This window comes from Leopardus geoffroyi, chromosome A3 (genome assembly GCF_018350155.1).
Source record: "Leopardus geoffroyi isolate Oge1 chromosome A3, O.geoffroyi_Oge1_pat1.0, whole genome shotgun sequence".
NCBI classification, from domain to species: Eukaryota; Metazoa; Chordata; class Mammalia; order Carnivora; family Felidae; genus Leopardus; species Leopardus geoffroyi.
Window position 1 is genome coordinate 59,006,299 of NC_059336.1, and position 20,189 is coordinate 59,026,487.

Consider the following 20,189-nt stretch of genomic DNA (forward strand, 5'->3'; position numbering starts at 1 on the left):
CACCTGGGTTTATTGCCACTTCTTGGCTCTTGTGAACAATGCTCCTATAACTTGTGTACAAGTTTCTAAGTGGGTAGGTTTTCATTTCTCTTTGGTATATACATAAGGGTAGAATTTCTGGGTCAAATGGTAGTTCTGTGTTCACCTTTTTGATGAACTGCCAGATGGTTTTTCAAAATGGCTGTGCCATTTCCTATTTTCAGTAGTATAATGATTCTGGTAGGAGTATTTTTGTGTATTTCAAGAAAACTTGCAATGATAAAATGCTTTGTATTCAGCAATTTTTCAGTTTTTGTTAGAAACTTAGTATATGCTCACTATGAAAACAGATGCCATAAAGTTTAAAATGCTAATCCCACCATCCAGAAATTTGTGTATTTCTAGAATTTCTGTGTATGTATATACGTACATATATTTTGAGTTTTAGAAAATAGGATTTTACTACATACATTTTTCCAGGGCAGTATCAGCAATGTCCTATGAATTTGTATTTCATTAATTAAAATCTTGTCTACGTAAATCCAGAAAAAGGCTTTATGTGGTCTGTTGTTTTCTTTACTCTGTGTATCCAGACAGTGCTTGGTGTACAAGTGAGTTCAGAGTCCCTGCAAAGACTGCAGCCCATAGGGTGCGGGGGTGGGGAGGGGTTGCTATTGGCTTAGCCTTTAGTTCTTAATTACATAAAAAGCTGAATTATGGCCAGTTTTGCTTAACATGCAGTAATTTGTTCAACGTTATTTTTTTTTGTTTTAAGCACTCACTGAAAATGATCGAGACAGCCAGTCCCCATTAAAGAATCCTCTGTTGTCGACGTCAAGACCGCTGGTTTTTGGGAAGTCAAATGGTATGTACTTCTTTTCATTAATTCCCCTGCAGGCACACACTGCAATTGTTAGAAGAAACTTCATAGCTCTTCTTAGAAGTGGACTTACCTAGTCCCTTCATACTGTGAAACAACAGCCCACTGCTTTCAGAAGCCAGAAACCTTTCAAGTGGCAGTGTATTGAGGGACTGCCCCTCGGCCCAACCACCACGTTTATTCCTCTTGCCTAAGGTTTGAGGGGCAGCTACCACACTCCATTCATGGTCAGTTGTAGAACAGACTCTCTAATCTGTTTTCAGTTTGTGTATGCTTAGTGGAATTCTGCCCTCACTGCCCCATTCTACATGTTCCTTTTTGCTTTCACTGAGTTTTAAAATATATATTGTATTTTCTGTGTCTCAAGGTGATGCAATTGATTATCAGAAACAGCTGAAGCAGATGATTAAAGATTTAGCCAAAGAAAAAGATAAAACTGAGAAAGAGTTGCCCAAAATGAGCCAGGTATGAACCTTATTCTATGCAGAGAATTAACCACTTTGCCAGTTTGTTCAGAGGTAAGCTTGAAAGTTGAGCTGGGGCCTACTTCCAAAACCATAATCAAAGGATCAGAGCTGAACACTGGTGACTAAAAGGGAAATGTTTAAAGGATTCCTCCCAAAGTTTGGGAAATGTAGGCTTCAAGTTGGAAATGTTCCTTTATTATAGGATTATCAGTCTTTTTGGTGCTAATGTGGACTGTGAGCCTTCAAGAAGGAATTCAGCATGCAGTGTTTCTTGGTCTCTTTTGACCACAGAACACATGGCATTCATATATCCTGGAATACTTCAGAAGGGTTGCTCTACTCTGTTGGGGAGTTGCTTTCAAATTTTCATTCTCTCTCTTGGATATAGTCACATTTCAATGCTGTAGGTCAACTCTACCTCACTTTTTAAAAAGCCAGTTAAATCCCATCACCCAGAGCTACCGGTACTAACATTCTGATATACAGGATGTCAACTTTTAACTATAAACAAAAGTAGGCTGTTTTAATACCTTGCTTTCATTTACTTCAAAATCATGAATAGCTCTCCCAAATTATTTTTAAAAATTTTGAGAGTGAGCAGGGGAGCAGAGGAGAAAGGATCCCAAGCAGGCTCTGATGTGGGGCTCTCACAAACCATGAAATCATGACCTTAGATGAAATCAAGAGTCGGATGCTTAACTGACTGAGCCACCCAGGTGCCCCTCTCCCAAATTGTTAGGTCTCAACCATGTTCCTATTACTAGAGTAAATGTATAGCTAAATCCCACTAGAAGTGCCTTTCATCACATTAGATTCTCCATTTGAGCAGCAATGTGTATATACTTTGAAAAAGCATCAGGCATCACTGTTTTACTTCATTTCACATCTGTTAAGTTCCTGCCTGGTATCCTATCAGATGAATAAGCCATTATTTTGTTTAGTCATAACATTTAAGCAGTCTCCAACTTTTTCTCTGTTGTAAATCCTAGATTTAAACATCATTATAAACAAATCTCTATAGCTTTTGGATCCATTTCTACAAGTTGATTGGGATTAAAGGGTGCACATGTCCTCTGGAATGCACAGATTTTTTCTTAATAGTTACTGTATAGACAACACATTTTTGTGGTCAAATTCCCTGGAGTCACTGGTAGTACTTTCTGAGTAGAAAGGCAAACTATCTTATTTGCTTCAAAGACTGCTATGTGGTTTTCTCTAAGAACTTTTAAGTTAAAAAATATATACATTATATTTCTATCCTGGTTATGTTGCTGTGTATTTTTTAATTCCAGAGAGAATTTATCCAGTTCTGTAAAACTTTGTACAGTATGTTCCATGAAGATCCAGAAGAAAACGAGTTGTATCAAGCCATTGCCACAGTAACCACTCTGCTGCTGCAGATTGGGGAAGTGGGGCAGAGAAGCAGCAGCTCTGGAAGCTGCTCCCAGGAAGGTGGGGAGGAGCTGCGGGCTTCAGCTCTTTCTCCAGACCAGGACTCGGTTTTTGCAGACAACAACGCTGGGAAGATTCCCCAGGACTCCCAGACATTTACTGAAGAGGTAGAAGGGGACTGGACTGTCTCCCTTGAACATATTTTAGCTTCACTTCTGACTGAACAGTCATTAGTAAACTTTTTTGAAAAGCCACTGGACATTAAATCGAAACTTGAAAACGCCAAGATCAATCAGTACAGTCTCAAAACTTTTGAAATGAGCCGCCAATCACAGACTGAACTCAAGCTGAATAACGTGTAGCAAGATAGCAGTTTACTGAGAGGAGTCAGCCATACCAAAGCCTTGGACCTGTTTTGTAGGGGTCAACCCCTCAATCTTCGTTTCAGCCTAATTCATTTTGAGCGTATTTTGCAAGCTGGGTATCTGGATGAGCAACCGGACAGCCACAACTGTGGCCAGGGGAACTGATGCAACCCTCAAGCATTTCTATTTATTCTTTAAGAGAATTATGAGTTGGATCCCATCAGTGCTATAGGGAATCCATACATTAGTTCCCTTGATGCTGTGACTTGCTGTTTCACTTTCATCAGATTGGCTGAAATGGGCACTTCTGCTGTGATGCTAGTATGATTTCGTTCTCAGATGCAACAGAAGAGTTGAATGTATCGTACTAAACCAGAGACAAAAGCCCAAGCTCTCATTCTTCACTTGGATAATGGGAGAGGTTACAAATCAAGTTCACTTTCAAGATCCAAGAGCCACTATCTGTGCAATTGTATTTGGCTTTCTTTTGCACTAATTTTGTTTCAATGCTGGTAATTGAAACCATTTTAATATATTTGGTTGTACTCTGTCCTTCCAAAAATGTTGTGTACAAACCATGCTTTCAATGTTGGCCTCTAAGTTTTTTAATAAGAAACTTTTGTATTGACTTGGTCCTTGTTTATAACTTATTTGTGTCTAGAGGTATCTCCACCATTATCCCCACCCAGTCTGTGTTCTCAGTAAATAGTGATAGTGTAAGTGTTCAACTCCCCACAGTGGTTACGTATAGTACCATCACCCCTGGGGCTCAAAAATGAAGCACCAATTTACAACAGCATTTGATAATACCAGGGGTGTAAACACTGATGAAATATAATCCCTCCAACACAATGCTTTCAGGCTGAATTTAGTGGATTTTATTATTGTAACCGTAAACTTTACCTCTGAGCTTTGGTTCCACATAAATGGGGATTAAAAATACTTCAGGGGGCCATTACAAACAAGTGAGCTGTACATATAACATGATCTGTATATAAAAGCCTTAATCTGGCTTAATCCATCAAAAATCAATTACTATTCTATACCTTTTGAAGGTATACTCAATACAAACAGCTTAATTATATTAAAAAATAGTTCAAGAAGCTATCAAATATAATGTCTTAAGATATTTCCATCATTTAAAGATGTTAAAATATGTAAAGTGGCCAATGGCGATTGAGTTCTACATGGCAGTCTCTAGAAAAATCTTTCCTAGAATTACGTATACCCCCAATGTCCCAGATAACCTAAAAAGGTTTTCCCAGGCACGATGCACTTCAGAATCACTTTTAAAACCTGCTTAGGCTCTACTCTACCCAGATACTCAGACCCCAGGTGTTGGGGAGAAGGGGCACAGGCATACCCTATAGGAAAAGCTCTCCAAGCAATCCTATGTAATTGGCAACTGCATAAAGATATTTCAGTTGACTCTTGAACAGCATAGGTCCATTTATATGTGGATTTCTTCTTTTAATGTTTATTTTTGAGTATGAGGGGGGAGGGGCAGAGAGAGAGAGAGAGAGAGGGAAACACAGCACAGAGCCCGATGCAGGACTTGAACCCACCAAACCGCGAGATCATGACCTGAGATGAAGTCAGACACTTAACCTACTAAGCCACCCAGCACCCCTACATGTGGACTTTTTTTTTTTTTTTTTTTGACAGAGCACTGTAAATTTATTTTCTCTTGATTTAGTTCAACATTTTTCTTTCTAGCTTACTTCATTGGTAAGTCTATTAAGTTTAGGGTACTTGACTGTGGGAACTGGCACCCCTAACTCCACACTGTTCAAGAGTCAACTGTACATGGCAACTAGAAAGGGAAAACCAAACAGAAAGGCAGTTTTATACCTTTATTTGACAATCAGCAATTAGTTCTCATCCACATTAACAGTCTGTAGATCTGCAAAAGAAGTGAGAGTCAGTCAATTTCCATCCTCACACCTCACACTTTAACATTCCAAAACCTTCTCTTGAAGAGTGGAGGCCAGTATTACATGACCTTTTTACAACCCAGCTATGGACCTGTTTTGTATCTTCCTGCAATTTCCCACACCATGACACAAAGGTTTACAGTGACTATTATGCCCGTTACCCATTTCCCTATAAGAAGGATGCAGGGCACATAGGTGCATAATTAAGTATCTGTTGGGACAGATGAATTCAGGTTCTAAAAGGGCTAAGGCTGCCTTTCTAATTCCAGCAGCTTTATGGGATTTCAACTTACTTTTAAAAGTGGTGACAGGTACATAGGTAACCAATGTATAGAGCTTGTTTGGTGAATCCTCATCCTCGTTACGTTTTCTGGACAGCCGCACACGGATACGGTATGGAACATTCCTAATAAAGATATAAACATGCTGCTAAGTCAATGCCTCCTATCAAGAAAATAACTGCCACTGGTACTAACACCTCCTATCCCCTCATCTGTGTTCTATCCTTTATCTGAATCTGATCAGGCACTACAAGTAGACAGCAGTTCCCTGGAAAAGAAATACCCACAAGGTGGACATTAAATGCTATGGTCTCAGGATGTACATCCGTCTCAGCAGGCAGCAACCACTGACACTCAACCTACGCTAAAACATGGATCCAAACATGCTAGGTCTTTTCCCTCTTACCAACACCCAAATCTTAATTATTATAGGATTTGTCTATGTTCAATGTAAATTTAGAGAAACACCAAACACTGATGGACACATTCAACACAGAAGACTAGTGACTGTTCAGTTTCCCTACCTTATGCACACAACCCTCTCCTCTCACCCAACCTTAGCAGCATTACAGCAGACTATCTCCTTTTACTGGTCTGAGGACATGAAGCATTCTGAAGCAATCCAAACCTCAGGACTCTTCTTGGCTTTTGTGCTCCCCTCCCCCCATCATCTCAATGAACCTCTTTGGACACTCCTTTATTAGACGTATCTTCTCTACCAGAATGCTCAACGACAGCAACTGCAGGGCTGAATCTCAGGTCCCTCTGTCATTCCCCTAACACCAGATGCAGACAGCTCCCTCCCCCTGCTCCAGTCTTGATAATCACCTAGATCCACACCAGCACCATTCCCTTTAGCTGGTCTACTCCAGCACCTTATATCATCCTCCACAGCAAAAACCACTGTCCTGCTTATAAGGAGGGCTTGGCACTATTGACAACTGGGCTGGATAATTGTGGGGGTGCTGCCTTGTGCACTGTGGAATATTTAGCAGAGCCCTTGACCTGTGGCAACCTCTAGTAGTGACACCAGAACTGCCTACTGCTGAAAACCACTGTACCATAGGTTTCCCATTATGTCTAGTAGAACCAAACTCTTTGCCATGAACAACAAAATGTCACATAGTCTGTTCCCTTCCTAACTCTCCATCTTCACTCACTGTTCAAGTCACTTCACCATCTGTACTCCCATCTTCACCAACCTGTTCCAGCTCACACCAAGTGTGCTCTTTGTGCAATGTTCTTACTTGACCCCAACACTGCTGGCTTTCATCATCTAGGTCTCAGTTCAAATACCACATCAAAGGACTTCCTTGCAGATGTCACCCCACCCTTTGAGTCATCATCACATTTTAAGGAAATACTTCCACTGAACTTACATAGACTGTGCAGAGTTGGTTAAGCTAGTGTAATTGTAAAAGTTCATCTTACAACATAGATAACTGTAGCACCTTATTCCTTTGGCCCAGACAGCTTTGTTGAGCCTGGTGTCGATGCGCACATCTGGGGTTCCCATCTCCTTCATAGCAAATTTCCGGATCTCTTTGAGTGCCCGAGGAGCACGCTTCTTGAAACCCCTGAGATTCAAAGAAAATAGATAAGTAGAAAATTAAATGAAATATGTAACATATGATGTCCCGTTTTCACGAAACAAATCTAAACCAAAGCCTTAAGGCAATAATCCTCTTTCCCCCCAGTGTGCAATGCCCAAAAACTAGTGTTCTACATGGGAAACAGAAAATGCACAATCTACTTTCAATGATGTGGGATAAGAGCTCTGCATATGATCCTAAGAAATGCTAACACACACACAATTCTTTCCTGACAAAACACCCTATGCTCTAATACCATCTGCCCAGCAAAATCAAAGAACAGGATATACTTGGAACATAAAATACATGGATTATAAAACTAAAAGTGTTCTCAGATCAAAGTATACATTATTTGTCATATCTTAAGACATGGCATGTTTTTGGAAACTAAACATTTCCTCTCTAGAGATATGAAAACCACAGTCAATTCTTGGAGCTCTTAGCATGTGTCAGGCATGGTCATTAACTCATGTCTGTTTCAACGGAGTTAGATATTATTAACCTGTTATTTATATGAGGACACACAAATTCATCTGAATTTCATGCTTTTAAATAAAAAAGTGTTGAAAAAGCAAAACTTTACTACACACTGAAATGGCCAAGCATTTGGACAAGTGAAGGCCATTTCAAACGGGAGCAGAGACCCAAGTCTAAAAAGGTGCCCCACCACCTACGACTGAAGCTCAGAGAAGGGGCCATGTCAACCATTCACCTCTATAACCCAATGCAGGCCCTGGCGCATTAATAGGCGCTTCACTTGTTAGATGGAAGTGAATTTGATGAAATCCAATATAACATACAGAGCATGGTAGATTGACTTAATTCTGCTCTAAAACCTTCAGTGATTTTCCATACTTACAAAAGATGACCCCTGTGCCTCTTACCATCTCCCCTGCTCCCTTTGCTCCACCCTCACTTAGCTTCCTTGCTATTTCTAGAACCCATCAAGCAAGTTCAGTTCATTCATGTAAACACCTGACCATCTAGAAATAAAAGGTGCCTGAAATAACAGCAGTAGGTACAACTGCTATATGTAGGTGAAGTATGGAGTAAAAGAGATGGGATCAAGTACCACAGAGAAAAAATAAACCAGGGAAAAAAGAGGGAACATTAGGGAAAGGGAATGCAGGTTTAAATAAGATGGCCAAGAAGATACTAGAGTCTAGATCTGCAGATCATGAGAACAGCAATTTAGGTATCTGTGAGAAAAGCATTCAGGTAGAAGGAAAAAAAAAGCAAATCACACAAACACACACCCACCCACCCAGCTACTGGTATGATTAAGAAAGTAAGTGGCCAACTCATGTGGAATCTGAGCAAGGCTAACTGTAACCATTTAAGTGAGAGAAATGGTGGTGGGACCAGGGCAACTGGTCCAAATGTGGCAGGCAGGACCAACAGGACATGCTCACCTGACAATGACTGAAAGGGGGAAAAGCTTCGAGAGGAATGGGAAAGTTAGGCGTGAAGATAAACGCTAGGAGCTTGGTTTGGGACATGTGAATAAATACCCAAGCCAATAGTAATTGGATATATGTGGCCCTGAGACCAGTTACTATTACCCAGCATAGATAGAGATAGAAGACAGAGTCCTGGGGCTCTTCAACATTAAGAGGATGATGAAAGGAGGATTAAGAGGATGTGAGGAGGTACCACAAGGTTAGCAGCTAGAGGAGAAATAAGAAAAGAACAAGACTGTGGAATCTTTGGATGTAAAAAAATAATAAAGCATTCCCACAGAAGAATGAACAATGAACTGTCAAGAATGAACAATGAACTGTCAATTGTTACTTATCAAGCAGGCACTGAGAAATGAACAAGGATTCAGGTCTTCACTTGGGGGTTTTAGAACAAAGCATAAATTGCCTGAAGAACTTGTTTCACACCTACACTTCTCAAATGTTCCATCATCTGTGTGGCCTTTAAAACAGCACGCACTTTCACAGATGACTGACTTTTCACCGGGCGCTTTTTTCCATTCTGAATCTTAATCTCTTACTAAAGTAAACTAGAAGGACAGGGTCTTTGCTTTCCCAATGAATCTGCAGAGCCCAGGACTGTGCCTAATATAGTCAAGTGCTTGATATTCTCCCAAACAAATGTATGAATGTCCCAAATAAAGGGGTGAGGGGAAGGAAATGTGGTTATTCCCAAGAAGCATCAATACAAAAAGGCACTGGATTTCAGGGCACTTGGGTGGCTCAGTTGGTTAAGTGTCTGACTGGCTCAGGTCATCTCAAGGTTTGAGTTTGAGCCCCACATCAGGCTCTGTGCTGACAGCTCAGAGCCTGGAGCCTGCTTCAGATTCTGTGTCTCCCTCTCTCTCTGCCCCTCCCCCACTCACACTCTGCTCTTTCTCAAAAATGAATGTTGGAAAAAAAAAAAAATTAAAAAGCAACAAAAAACCCCAGTGCCTTCAACAAGTCTCAGAGATTGCCCCAATGGCACCGTGGAATACAGGAGAAATGTAGGTGTGGCAATAATCCCACTTATGCACAATCTTTCTGTGATGGCTCCCGTTATTAATTACGGAATGGTGACTATCCCAGGCATCCAGAGTTACAGTAGATGAAAAAACCAAGTAGTACTATATTCCACTTGTTAAACCAAACATACTTCTCCATCAGGCATTTTTAATATTAATGTGACCACATCACATTACAGTGAAAGAGCCTACTTCAGGCAAACAATAAAGGAATACTCCAAGACAGGTCTGTTGGCCTCAACTAAAGTATAATCATCTCCCTCAATTAAGAGCCTTGGAAGGTGTGGTTCAGAATTCCAGCCTAATAAGGAAAAAGAACAAAAATCTCTCAGACTCTTCAAATTCCTTCTCTGGCCTCTACTGACTTGTGTGCTCCCAGTATAGCATTACAGCCGGTATCAGGATCTCCACCATCAGACGATTCGGAGGCTGATCTGCTTTGAATGGAACACCAGCACTGAGAGTCACTTTGGTTCTGATCTGGATGCTCCTCATGAACTGAGAGGACATCTTCCTGCAACTAAAGTGCTGGTATCCTACGAGGACAGATTTGTAGTTTTGGTCATTTACTTCTGCACTGCCTGCATTTTCTGAGAAGACCTTGCAGGAGAAAAAAAAAGATTTCTAAGCATTTCAAAGGAAGACTGAACAAGTACCCCACCCCAACTATTATCTCATCACCTTGCAAGTCCACTGTTATTTCAAGATCTATCCAAAGAATAGTGATATGACATTTCTTACATGAATGTGTTTACTATTAGTTTGTGCGTTTAAAGTATCTAAGATTAAAGGTGACTTTAAAAAGGGAGAGAGAAACATGAACTTTGATGTCTGATCACTGTATTAGGGGAATCTGGCCTCTGTGCTGATCTTCTAAGAACCACACTAAGTCAATTTCTCAAAGAAACCTGTTAAAATGACTTAGTAGGACTCTGGCATTAGGTAGTCCTCTGAATTAAGATTCTGGTGCTGATGTTCCTGTGTGCAGGCAGAGGAGGACTGGAAGAATGGTCAAGGAGAATTTTGTAGGTATACCCCAGAGTACCGCGCTTCTTACTGAATAAAGACGTATATACATACCTATAAAATTAGGACATGGGAAGCAGGGCTATCAATTTGACTAGGACTCACTACTTTTCTCTGGACCAATTACTATTGAATTCTCTAGCCGAAGAGGCTTTGGGGACAGAATGTCTGTTTGGGACCTCACTTCTATTTACAGATAGTTTGAAGTCGATATTACAACACACACGTTCCGGTCTTGTTTCTGCACACACTTAGGCTTTCCCAAAAGCTCTTCACCAACAATGCAAATCTCCTTACAGCCACCTTTTCTCATGCCCTGGTCCACAACTTTCAGCCAAAATGGCTCCAGGTTTCTGGTTTCTAGGTTGTCAGTCATACTCCACCATTTTAGAGAATGGTTAAGGGGACCAGAATTTGTACGGGTCTTTGCCTTAAACCAGTTAACAAGGTGTTGGTTTTTCCAAAAGGCACAGACTGTAAAAACCATACAGACAAAAAAAATCCCAAGAACTAGAACATTCAAAATCATTCTCAATATTCTTGTATGTCACAAGTCCACAACAGCCATGTGTCCTTTGCCCCAAGAATTTAGCTACCACTTTGCTCTATTGCTCTGAGGAGCTTAATACTGAAACTTTAGAATGACCTCAAAAGAGCAGGACATTCAGGAGGCGAAGGGACTCCAATGTAGAAGTTTATAGGCGGTCCAATTAAAATTTGGTCTTGATTTTGGAACTCTACTTTTAATCTGACCAGGTGTTTAGCTAGATTGCTATAGCTAACATGCCAATCAAAATTAATGTTTAGGCATTAACAGGCTCCACACACATTAGAATGTTGTTTTATTTTTACTGAGAAATACTGCCAACAGACTCTACAGAATGGAAAGCAGATAATACTTAAAAGCCAAGAAATTTTCCAGCTTGTATCAACGTTATTTCTAAAATACTTTTTTTAATGTTCATTTGTTTTTGAGAAAGTGTGAGCGGGGGAGGGGGAGGGGGAGAGAGCGAGAGAGAGGCACACAGACAGAGACAGAGACTCGGAAGCAGGCTCCAGGCTCTGAACTGTCAGCAGAGTCCCATCTGGGGCTCGAACTCAAACCATGAGATTGAGCCACCCAGGTGTCCCATATCAATGTTATTTCTAATTTTTGTGTGAGTGTGTTTTTGAGAGACAGAGCATAAGCAAAGGAGGGGCAGAGAGAGAGGGAGACAGAATCCGAAGCAGGCTCCAGGCTCTGAGCTGTCAGCAAGGAGCCTGATGCAGGGCTCAAGCTCCCTGAAAGCTCATGAACCGCAAGATCATGACCAGAGCTGAAGTCAGATGCTTGACCGACCAAGCCACCCAGGCAAGCCTCAGTGTTATCTATATTTAAACATCAGTGTGAAAATCACTTCAATGCCTGAACCTAGGATCAATCACCTTCTCATTTCTTTATTTGCTTTTGGTGTCTTTTGCCTGTAGAAACATTTTGTGAACTTTAGAATTCAGGAAAAATTATTTACTGTAAGTCCAAGTTGAGCCTTAAGGATCATATCTGGTTAAACCTTGGCAGAACTACTTGAAAAGTTTTTGCAAACTGGGGCTATGGATACTGAACCAAAATAATTCTTTTTTTTTTTTTTTTTCCCAATTTAAGGTTACTTTGTCTCTCCTTACAAGGATAGGATTAAGCCAAATAGAAAATATGCATACATACTAGTGGGGCGGGGGGGGGGGGGGGGGGGGAATGTGCTTGTTTGTGGATGTTTTAAAATTAACAAATATCGTATCTTCAAAAAAATACTCCAAATAACAGTATTCAATAAGGGATTGGGTCTCCACTCTTAGCAGTAAACTTAAGAACTTAAAACCATACAGACAAAAAGTCCCAAGAACTACAACAATCAGAATCATTCTCAATATTCTTGTACATCACAAATCCACAACAGCCATGTGTCCTGTGCACACATATTGCCCTAATACTCTATTGACACATTCTTTTCTTGTCTAACAGTCTCATTTCTGGTATTACAACTCAACCAGGATTAGTTAATACATATTTGTGTCAGGAACTAAAAGAATCCCCTCTAAATGTCCACATCCTGGATTGAATACTCCTTTTCCAGTTAATTGCTTAGCTTTACGGGGGTCTAGAGACATTTAAAAGTTTGCCTTCCTATATGCATCTTTTACCCTTTAGCCTGCCCAGGTTTATTCAGTTACAAAGCACCCAGTGAAATCATTTTATCATCACCAAGTTCCCTCAACTGGTTCTCCCAGAAACTACAATTCAATCTTGTGTTTCCAATCACGAACCTCCGAGGATTACGCTTTAAACCCTATAAACCTTAAACAGGGGACATGGAACAGAGATCCGAATTTTTAGCTTTTAACTAGACAGACCTCAGAGTGACAGCCAGACGCGTGAGTTCAGAAGCCCCCAACCAGCAAGGCATCGGGCCGACTGCAGACATACTCACACTCCATGGATGCGCTTGTGAATGTTGATGGTGTATTCTCTGGTCACTACCTCGTTGATGGCAGAACGGCCCTTCTTCTTCTCGCCACCCTTCTTTGCGGGAGCCATCTAAACCCAAGCGACAAGGAAGTTCAGACCAGAATGGGACCAGCACAAACCCAAGTCCTCCCTCCCTCCCGAGCCCGGCCTCACGCTGCCACCCTCAGGGCGCTGCCGGTGCAAAAGGTCGTGGCAAGCCCGAAACCCCAGGTATTGGCAAAGCCAAGTCGGCTTCCCCGCGGCCAAAGCGCCGTGCCCCTCAGATGCTCCCGGAGCCCCAGAAACCCCTGCAGGCTCGGCTCCCGTAAGCCTGGCCACTCTCCTTCCCAGGCTACGGAAACCCACTAAACAGCGCGGGTTCGCGTCCCCGAGAAAAGCGGAGTCCTGGACCGGCTTAGAAGAAATCTCGCGGTCCCGGTCAGCACAATCCCCAGCGAGGATGGAAGCAGATTATCGAAGCCGAGACCCAGCACCCACACTCACCCTGCCAGGCCCGAGTTGGAAAGGAAGACCGCGAGGTATTGTGGGAGAGGGAAAGCAGCGTCACACGTACAACTTCCGGGTCGCCTGGAGGTGGGTGGAAGAGGGAGGCGAGGCTGCGACGTAAGCGGCGCGCGTCCGTAGAAAAGCAAGCACACTTTGGGGGCGGAGCCGGGGAGGGCCGAGACTGCGCGTTCCTGCCGCACGCTCTCGGTGTCTGCCTTCTAGTAGCCTAGTTGCCTCCACCGCGCTGTGGAGGTGCGGCAGGGTCTCTCGCCTCTGCCCCTAAATCTTCAGAGGAAATAAAGCCCAGGCCCACAGCTGGATGGGACCTGGGGCGGGAAAAAAAAGACTCTAATTTGTTTTTACCATTCTCTCGTTGATTCGGCCGACGTTTGATGAACCTGAGTGTGGCGCCGTGCCTGGCTGGCGGTACCGTTGAAATCGAGACAGCTGCCGCCCTGGCGGCGCCCTCGTCGAGCAAGGACACTCCTGAATGGGAGTGCTTACTTACTGTCCTGGACTGTGGAGCCACCCGAGTGTCGTGTCCGGCTCGATGCATGGGTGGGCCGGGGGTGCAGAAAGCAGGGAAGCTAGTGCTGCGCTGAAAGGAGGGGCAGGAGGTAGACCGGCAGAGAAGTGGAGCGTGGCAGGTGAACCGTCTGAAGCAATAGGGCTTCCTAGACTCTAGGCGGAGAGATGAGGTAGTGTGGGGCCTTACTCAAGAGTTTTACAAGTAATGCATCCATCATTTAAGTTATCAGGAGGGCAGTGCCATGGTCAGATTTGTTTTAGAATTAATTCAGTTACATTGTGAAGAATAGATTGGGAGCAGGTGGGCAAGATAGTAGCAAGGAAACTAGTAGGAAGAAGTTACTTACATAAGAGACAAGTAAGGAGTTCTGAACTAAGGCAGTTGCAGCGGGATTGGAAAGAAGCAGACTGATTTTATAGATACAAGTAGGTAAAACCAAGAGGATTTGGAGAGAGAAAACCGGTGTAGACTCACTACATTTAAGAGATGGGGGCTGAAGAAATTAGGAACGAGTCATTGGAGCAGTAGGAAAAGATTTAGTTGAACATGTTCTAAGTCTAAAGGAAGCCAAAGTGGTCAACACGTTCTAAATGCTAGAGTTTAAGGAAGGCAAAAACATGTACCCACTAGATTCTCCAAACAGGAGAGTATCCGTGATTTTAGCAAGTTTCACTACTGGAGCAACGGGGAGTGGGAAAGAGCCAGATGAGGACAGAGTAAGGACTGAGTATGGGGCTGGGTTGCTTTCTTCCTGTGTTGTCCCTTGGGGCACAAAGGCTAGGAGAGAAGACAGACTGAGGAAGGGGATCAAAAGGCAGGGGAACTGGGGAAGCAGTAAGCAGTCCAGCTGAACAAGTGGATTAGATATGATGTGAGAGACGACAGGGAGCTCTGAGGAGATTCCCAGAGGGATGATTCTAGAGCTTCCCAGAGGCTTAGGAACTGGGTATCACCAATCTGGGGATTCTAAGACAGTCAGTTTGATCCATGGATCCGTGCTTTCCTTATTCTAAATGAACTCCCTTTCTTCACAGGAGCACACCATTTAATGGCTTCTTAAGACAGGGAGGATGGGAGCTAAAGTTGTTGAGCCCTCACATACCTGAAAGTTTTTATTCAACCCTCAAATTTATTAATGTTTTGGCTTGTATGGAATTTCAGGTTGAAAAGAACTTCTCCCCACTGTTTTGAAGGTATTCTCCATTGTCTTCTTTCAGAGTGGTTGTTGAGAAGTCATGTGGCCTCCTTGGTGATCTGTTTTATTTTCTCTGAAACATTGTAGGATCTTCTTGTATCTCTAAAGTTGTGAAATTTCAAGCAAATAGACCCCACCAGTGGAAATCTACGAAATGGCCCTCTCAGATGTCAACTGTGCTGCTTTAAGTCAAGGTTGAACAGACATAATAAAAACCATTTGGTCTGAAGGACTGATAATCATTAGCCTGGCTGGGGGGGGCTCTCCTGTTTCAGTTTAGCCCTGCAGGCTCTTCCAGCTTCTTCTCTCTCAAGCCTCAGGGGTCAGGCCAGTCACTGCTGGCCTCCCAGAGACCAAAACCTTTAAGATGAACGTTGTTAGCTGGGTTTCTCTCCCATGTCTTTTTACTTTTAGTGATTACCAGGGAATCCTTAAAATGAGACAGGATTCGAATGCTTCCCTGTAGGGGCAGCAAGGAAGAAGATGCCAATCTCGAGGCGGCAACAAACCCTAAAATGCTGAAGGGTCTTTTTGGGTAGATTGTGCTTAGGAAGGTCCAATGGGATTTCCTAAGAAAAGCCACTGAAAGATTGTTAAGATGAAAGGGGTGTGGTGGTGCAGAAGGAAGGCACTAAAGGAAGATCTGTCCAGTAGTAGCATTCCAAAGCTTGCGTATTCTAGAGTTACATTTCAACCGCTTCTTACAAGCCAAGGCTTTACAGTTTTCCGAAGAGAAAGGTCATGATTTTTTCTGGAAACAAGACAGGGTTACAAAGCCACCTTTTAAAGAGCGGAATTAAATGAATCAAAATCTTAGGGATTGAACTTCCACTGATGTTATGTGCGTTTATTTATTTTTTTTTTTTGCTTTTTTTTGATGTTATGTGGGTTTAAAGAAATGTTGCACAATAAGTTTTCTGAGTTTATCCAGATTCTGAACATGTATGAAATTTAAGCAATGCTAAATTAAATTAGTAACATGGTTTGTACTCTGCCATCTTTCAATGGCTTCCAGCTTGAAAATCCTAGTACAATAAGTATGCTGCTTCCATTAAAAATCTTGATTTATTTAGGATTCTGACGGCCAATTAAAACACAAATACAGAAAAATCAGATGTATAAACCTTCGAATTTACAGAACAGTTCAATTGCCAAATAGTTCATCTAGTTTCATACAGACTTTTTTGTGGTGTCTAAATGTGGTGTCTTTCCTGATTGGATTATGCAGGGCTGGCAGTGTGGGCGGTGAAAGAATTTACCCAAGGCAGAAAGGTGATAGAAGTTTACTGAATACACCACAAGGGAGCTGCAAGCAGGACAGCAAAAGAGAGGCTGTCTGCAACAAGACGGTGGGGGCTGTTTTTAAAGAGGGAAGGTGAGGAGGTATGGTGAGGTATGGAATGACCCCTTTTTTGGTAACTGAGCCTGGTTGTATGTAGCCCTTTGGTTAATTGCAGCCTATGGATATTTTGAGGTGGGTCACTTGACGGGCTTGTCTGTATTCAGCCATGGGGCCACTGTCCGCCCTTTCTATATATTCCATTGCTCGAGCCTGTTTGCCTTAAAAGCAGCCTCTACATTTTTCTTTTATTTATTATTAAGTAGGCTCCACGCCTAACATGGAGCTCAAACTCATGACCCTGAGATCAAGAGTCACATGCTCCACTGACTGAGCCAGCCAGGCAACCCCTAGACTTCTCATTTTAGAAAGAGGGTTCACTTCTGATTCCTTTAAAGAGTAGTAAACGATCCTAAAGCATGCAGAACATTGAGACTTACCTTTTTTTGGGAATACAGCAATTGTGTGAACAATAAAACTCTTTTGGTGACTTTATTTGCATAGCCTCTTGTGCCAACCAAAAGTAATCCTTGCCACGGAACAGAGGAGCTACCCCTACTTCACAGGGAGGCAGGTAGAAGCACAGAACTATAGCAATGGAACAAGGAAAGAAACTTAGTTCTCTTGGGCCAATGTTTACGGAAAGGGCTGTGCTGAGCAGCGCCATCTCCGTGATTCTCAGTCATGGTGTGCCAGGGCACCCTTATGTCAGCGTGATGAGGCCTCATGGGGGGGGGGGGGAATATCTGTAGTTGGCAGAAGTCTCCTAGATGCTGCTGTTATATCTCCCCCCACCAACAAAACGTGTGTACACACCTCTCACACACAGACACACAAACCCCATGCACATCACCGATAGATCTAAGTGTTGGCAGTTGGAGCCCATGAAGTCTAGCCCAGGTGAGTTTAATTATGAGTTGCGACTGCTTTGATGCAGATTGTCTCTGTCAGATCCACAGATTCCCTATGTCTAGAAGGCTGAGACGTTTCCAGGGGCTTTTGCTGTTTCTGTTTGTTGTGCTGTCATCTTTATACCGTTGTTGTTTTTTTTTCTGGCACAACGTTTAATTATGAAGGTCAGGAGCCTGATGGGCTGGTGCATATGTTGCAGCTCAAAAAACCTGATTTATTCATTGCTTGCTTTCACCTTTTCGGTATCTTCGATTATCCTTAGAAATGTCTTGAAATTAAAAAAAAAAAATGTTAATGAAGAAAAGATGTATGCATGCATGTATACCAAGGGACAGAAACTGCCTCCAGAGGAAATTGTACAAATTCGTTAATTTATTACAAAATTTCCACTCACAGAAAAACACAGGAAAACTTTTATATTTTTATATTTGGGAAAGGAACTGGCGTCTCAGATACAAAATAATTTACACATAATCCATACAATTTTATTTTATATAGAAATAGGTCATTATTACAACAGCTGTACAGTTCACTACACTTCATCTTTTAATTACATAAAACCTTTTTCTTTAGAAACATCTCAACATAACAAAACATACAAAAAAAGCAAAGTGCATTTTGAAAAGGAGAATCCAATCCTCGGTCTTATCATGAAAGATCTGTAGAAAGATGCAGCATTCTGACTCAAGGGGCCGGTGCATGGTGGGGTCTCCTCGGGGACCTGGGGCTCCACAGGCCTGTCTGGCTTGTGGAACCTCTTCCTCCAAAGTCTCATAGTTCCCGACAGAATTCCGGAACATCAGCTGCATGATTGTGCTTTGCTTCGAGTCGGCCTTTGTAGTTGCAATCAACCAAGTAAACAGGAACAGTCCAGTGTTATATTTAGGGGAAACAATAATCACCAGAACGGGCATGGGGTGAAGAACCTTCCATTAGGTTTTAGGCCAGAGGGTGTGGGTCTGCAGCCTGGTGAAGAATGACCAGCTCTGCCATCTGATTGGTGGGCTGGTTTTGTTACTGCGGTCTCCAAATGAAGTCATGAGACCTTATTATTTTTAAAACCTGAAAGTGCCTAAGTTATCTCCTCTGTGCAGCTGTGCAAATTAAAACAAAAACAACCATTTAAAAATAATGAAAAATAATCTCTTTATTCTCTCTCTTCAACAGATCTCTGACCCAGTGCTTCTCGAATGCAAAGAAAAGAGGGTCAAGAGAGTGAAGGCCAGCTAGCAAGCGTGGACAGACCACAGCCGGCTAGAGGGACCAGTGCGCTCTCTCAGGAGGACGCAGCGAGCCGTGCCACCTGCTAAGTCAACTGAGTAACGACACTTACGCGGGGGCACTCGGTTCCCATCTGAGTATGGCTGTAGAGTGTGCCCGAGAAACACACAGGCAAGGGAAACATGGCCAGTACTCTGATCATGTGTCACATGCCAGCTGCTGTGCTCCGGAGAAGGTTACCATCCAGGAGTTCTGAAATGTATGCAGTGTGCATGAAAGCCAAGGGTTTAAAACTCCTCTCCCCCACTCCTGTGGCCACTCCCATTGTCCGTCCATTGGTTAAAGCTGATTGTGACCCGACTGAGGTGCCAGGGCACTACCGCGGCGGCTGCTGGAGGCCCGAGGACTCAGACAGGCTGCTGACCCTTCGGGGTGGGCGTGGGGGCTGGGGTGGGGGTGGGTAGCCCAGGGTCCCTGGCGGTTGCGAGTAGGTGGAGAGAAGTAGGGAGTCCTGCTGCTCACTGTGCAAAGAGGTCGGTGCCTGTACCTGCGAAGAAGAGACAAAGGGCTCCAGAGGTGCCTCTGTGCTTTGGCAACTCCTCCGCTGAGATGCTGGGGCGGCAATGCCGGTGTGGTCAGACTACAGGCCTCACCTCCATGGCTGGGAGGGGGGCGGGCGGGATCTTGTGGTGGCAGGACCTTGGGGGTAGGGTGGGTGGGGAAGAAAGGAGCCTGAGGCTCCCCCAGGTGGGTGTGAATTCGGAAGCCGAGCACTAGGGGTTCCTTTGGGCCAGTGGGCCAGGGACTAGGCTTTGGGGAATGGTTTCCTGAACATGTGGCCTATATGTTTTGGGATGTTGGAACCTGAGACCACATGCAGATAACTGACAGAGCAGAATCCAAACACACGTGCAGTCGGCATACTTTTCACCATGGTCCCTGATGCGGTAACTACTTCCAAATACTGCCATTCGCCAGCATCTACTGGGGAACATCCTCATTTGAAGCTCAGAAACTTCAACTGGTCAAACCCTAACTTTGGAACCGTCAGCCCCATCTCCCACTATTCTCGTCTATGAAATCTCCCCCATCCAAACAACCCAGGACACCACAGGCACACCTGCCCCTCCACTTTTGCTCAGGCTGTCTCTCTTGTTGGAACACTGTCCCTTCTGTCTTTTCACTCCATCCACACCTCGGCTCTGCAGCAGGTGCCGCCCCGCCCCCCCCCTCCCCCCCCCCCAGCCTCGAGTCCTTCCTCCACGAAGGCCTCCAGGCACAGTGCTCTTACCTGGCACTAACCCAGAATCTGACAGCTCTCTGTGACATCCCCTCTCCCCACAATGCACCCTGAGGCCCCTGAGGGCAGCAAACAGGCCCAAGTGCTCTGTGTATTCTTAGCACCACATCTTGAAGTTACAGGTGCCTGTGAACATGTGTGTTGCCAAGGCTGAAGAAAGACACAGGAGGCCTCTAACTCTGCCCAGACCATCCCTGTCTTCTCACTTCACCTGAACCCATCCAAAAATGGCTTCTGGGTCCTGCAAAATGACAAGACATGCCACACTGAAGTCTAGAGTTGGCTCCCACTATGCTTGAGGTC

The 20,189-nt window shown here is 43.5% G+C and overlaps 3 protein-coding genes across 17 annotated transcripts in view; 1 reads left to right on the top strand and 2 right to left on the bottom strand.

The window, feature by feature from the left end:
* Positions 1-3,711, top strand: part of TBC1D8 (TBC1 domain family member 8) — a 112,137-nt gene extending 108,426 nt beyond the window's left edge. For all 6 annotated transcript variants that reach the window (XM_045445682.1, XM_045445681.1, XM_045445679.1 and 3 more), the window contains 3 exons: positions 755-844; positions 1,227-1,324; positions 2,619-3,711. In XM_045445682.1, coding sequence (XP_045301638.1) covers positions 755-844; positions 1,227-1,324; positions 2,619-3,080 — 650 coding nt within the window. In that variant the 3' untranslated portion in view covers positions 3,081-3,711. The remainder of the gene's footprint in view (positions 1-754; positions 845-1,226; positions 1,325-2,618) is intronic.
* A 1,211-nt stretch (positions 3,712-4,922) lies between these two features.
* On the bottom strand, positions 4,923-13,490 carry RPL31 (ribosomal protein L31). Of its 2 annotated transcripts, none has more exons than XM_045445696.1 (5): positions 13,388-13,490; positions 12,867-12,973; positions 6,750-6,875; positions 5,311-5,423; positions 4,923-4,986 (listed from the first exon to the last, which is right to left on the bottom strand). In XM_045445696.1, the coding sequence occupies exons 2-5, from the start codon at positions 12,971-12,973 to the stop codon at positions 4,955-4,957; spliced, it is 378 nt and encodes a 125-aa protein (XP_045301652.1). In that variant the 5' UTR covers positions 13,388-13,490; the 3' UTR covers positions 4,923-4,954. The 2 variants fall into 2 exon arrangements, with proteins under 2 accessions (XP_045301652.1, XP_045301653.1); XM_045445697.1 differs by having other exon boundaries at positions 13,250-13,392.
* Positions 13,491-17,717: 4,227 nt separating this feature from the next.
* The window catches only part of NPAS2 (neuronal PAS domain protein 2), a 159,830-nt gene continuing 157,358 nt past the window's right edge, over positions 17,718-20,189 (bottom strand). For 7 of the 9 annotated variants that reach the window (XM_045445691.1, XM_045445690.1, XM_045445689.1 and 4 more), the window contains one exon: positions 17,718-19,133. In XM_045445691.1, the coding sequence (XP_045301647.1) occupies positions 18,926-19,133 (208 nt within the window). In that variant the 3' untranslated portion in view covers positions 17,718-18,925. The remainder of the gene's footprint in view (positions 19,134-20,189) is intronic. The other 2 variants (XM_045445693.1, XM_045445692.1) reach the window with 1 other exon arrangement.

What these genes read in the sequence shown, in the direction of transcription:
- RPL31 (XM_045445696.1), bottom strand. Translation starts at nt 12,973, where the DNA reads ATGGCTCCCGCAAAGAAGGGTGGCGAGAAGAAGAAGGGCCGTTCTGCC. An exon ending in CACAAGCGCATCCATGGAGT is followed by an intron (nt 6,876 to 12,866) that starts GTGAGTATGTCT and finishes TTTGAATCTCAG; the next exon opens with GGGTTTCAAGAAGCGTGCTC. An exon ending in ACCTGTCACCACTTTTAAAA is followed by an intron (nt 4,987 to 5,310) that starts GTAAGTTGAAAT and finishes CTTCTTTTGCAG; the next exon opens with ATCTACAGACTGTTAATGTG.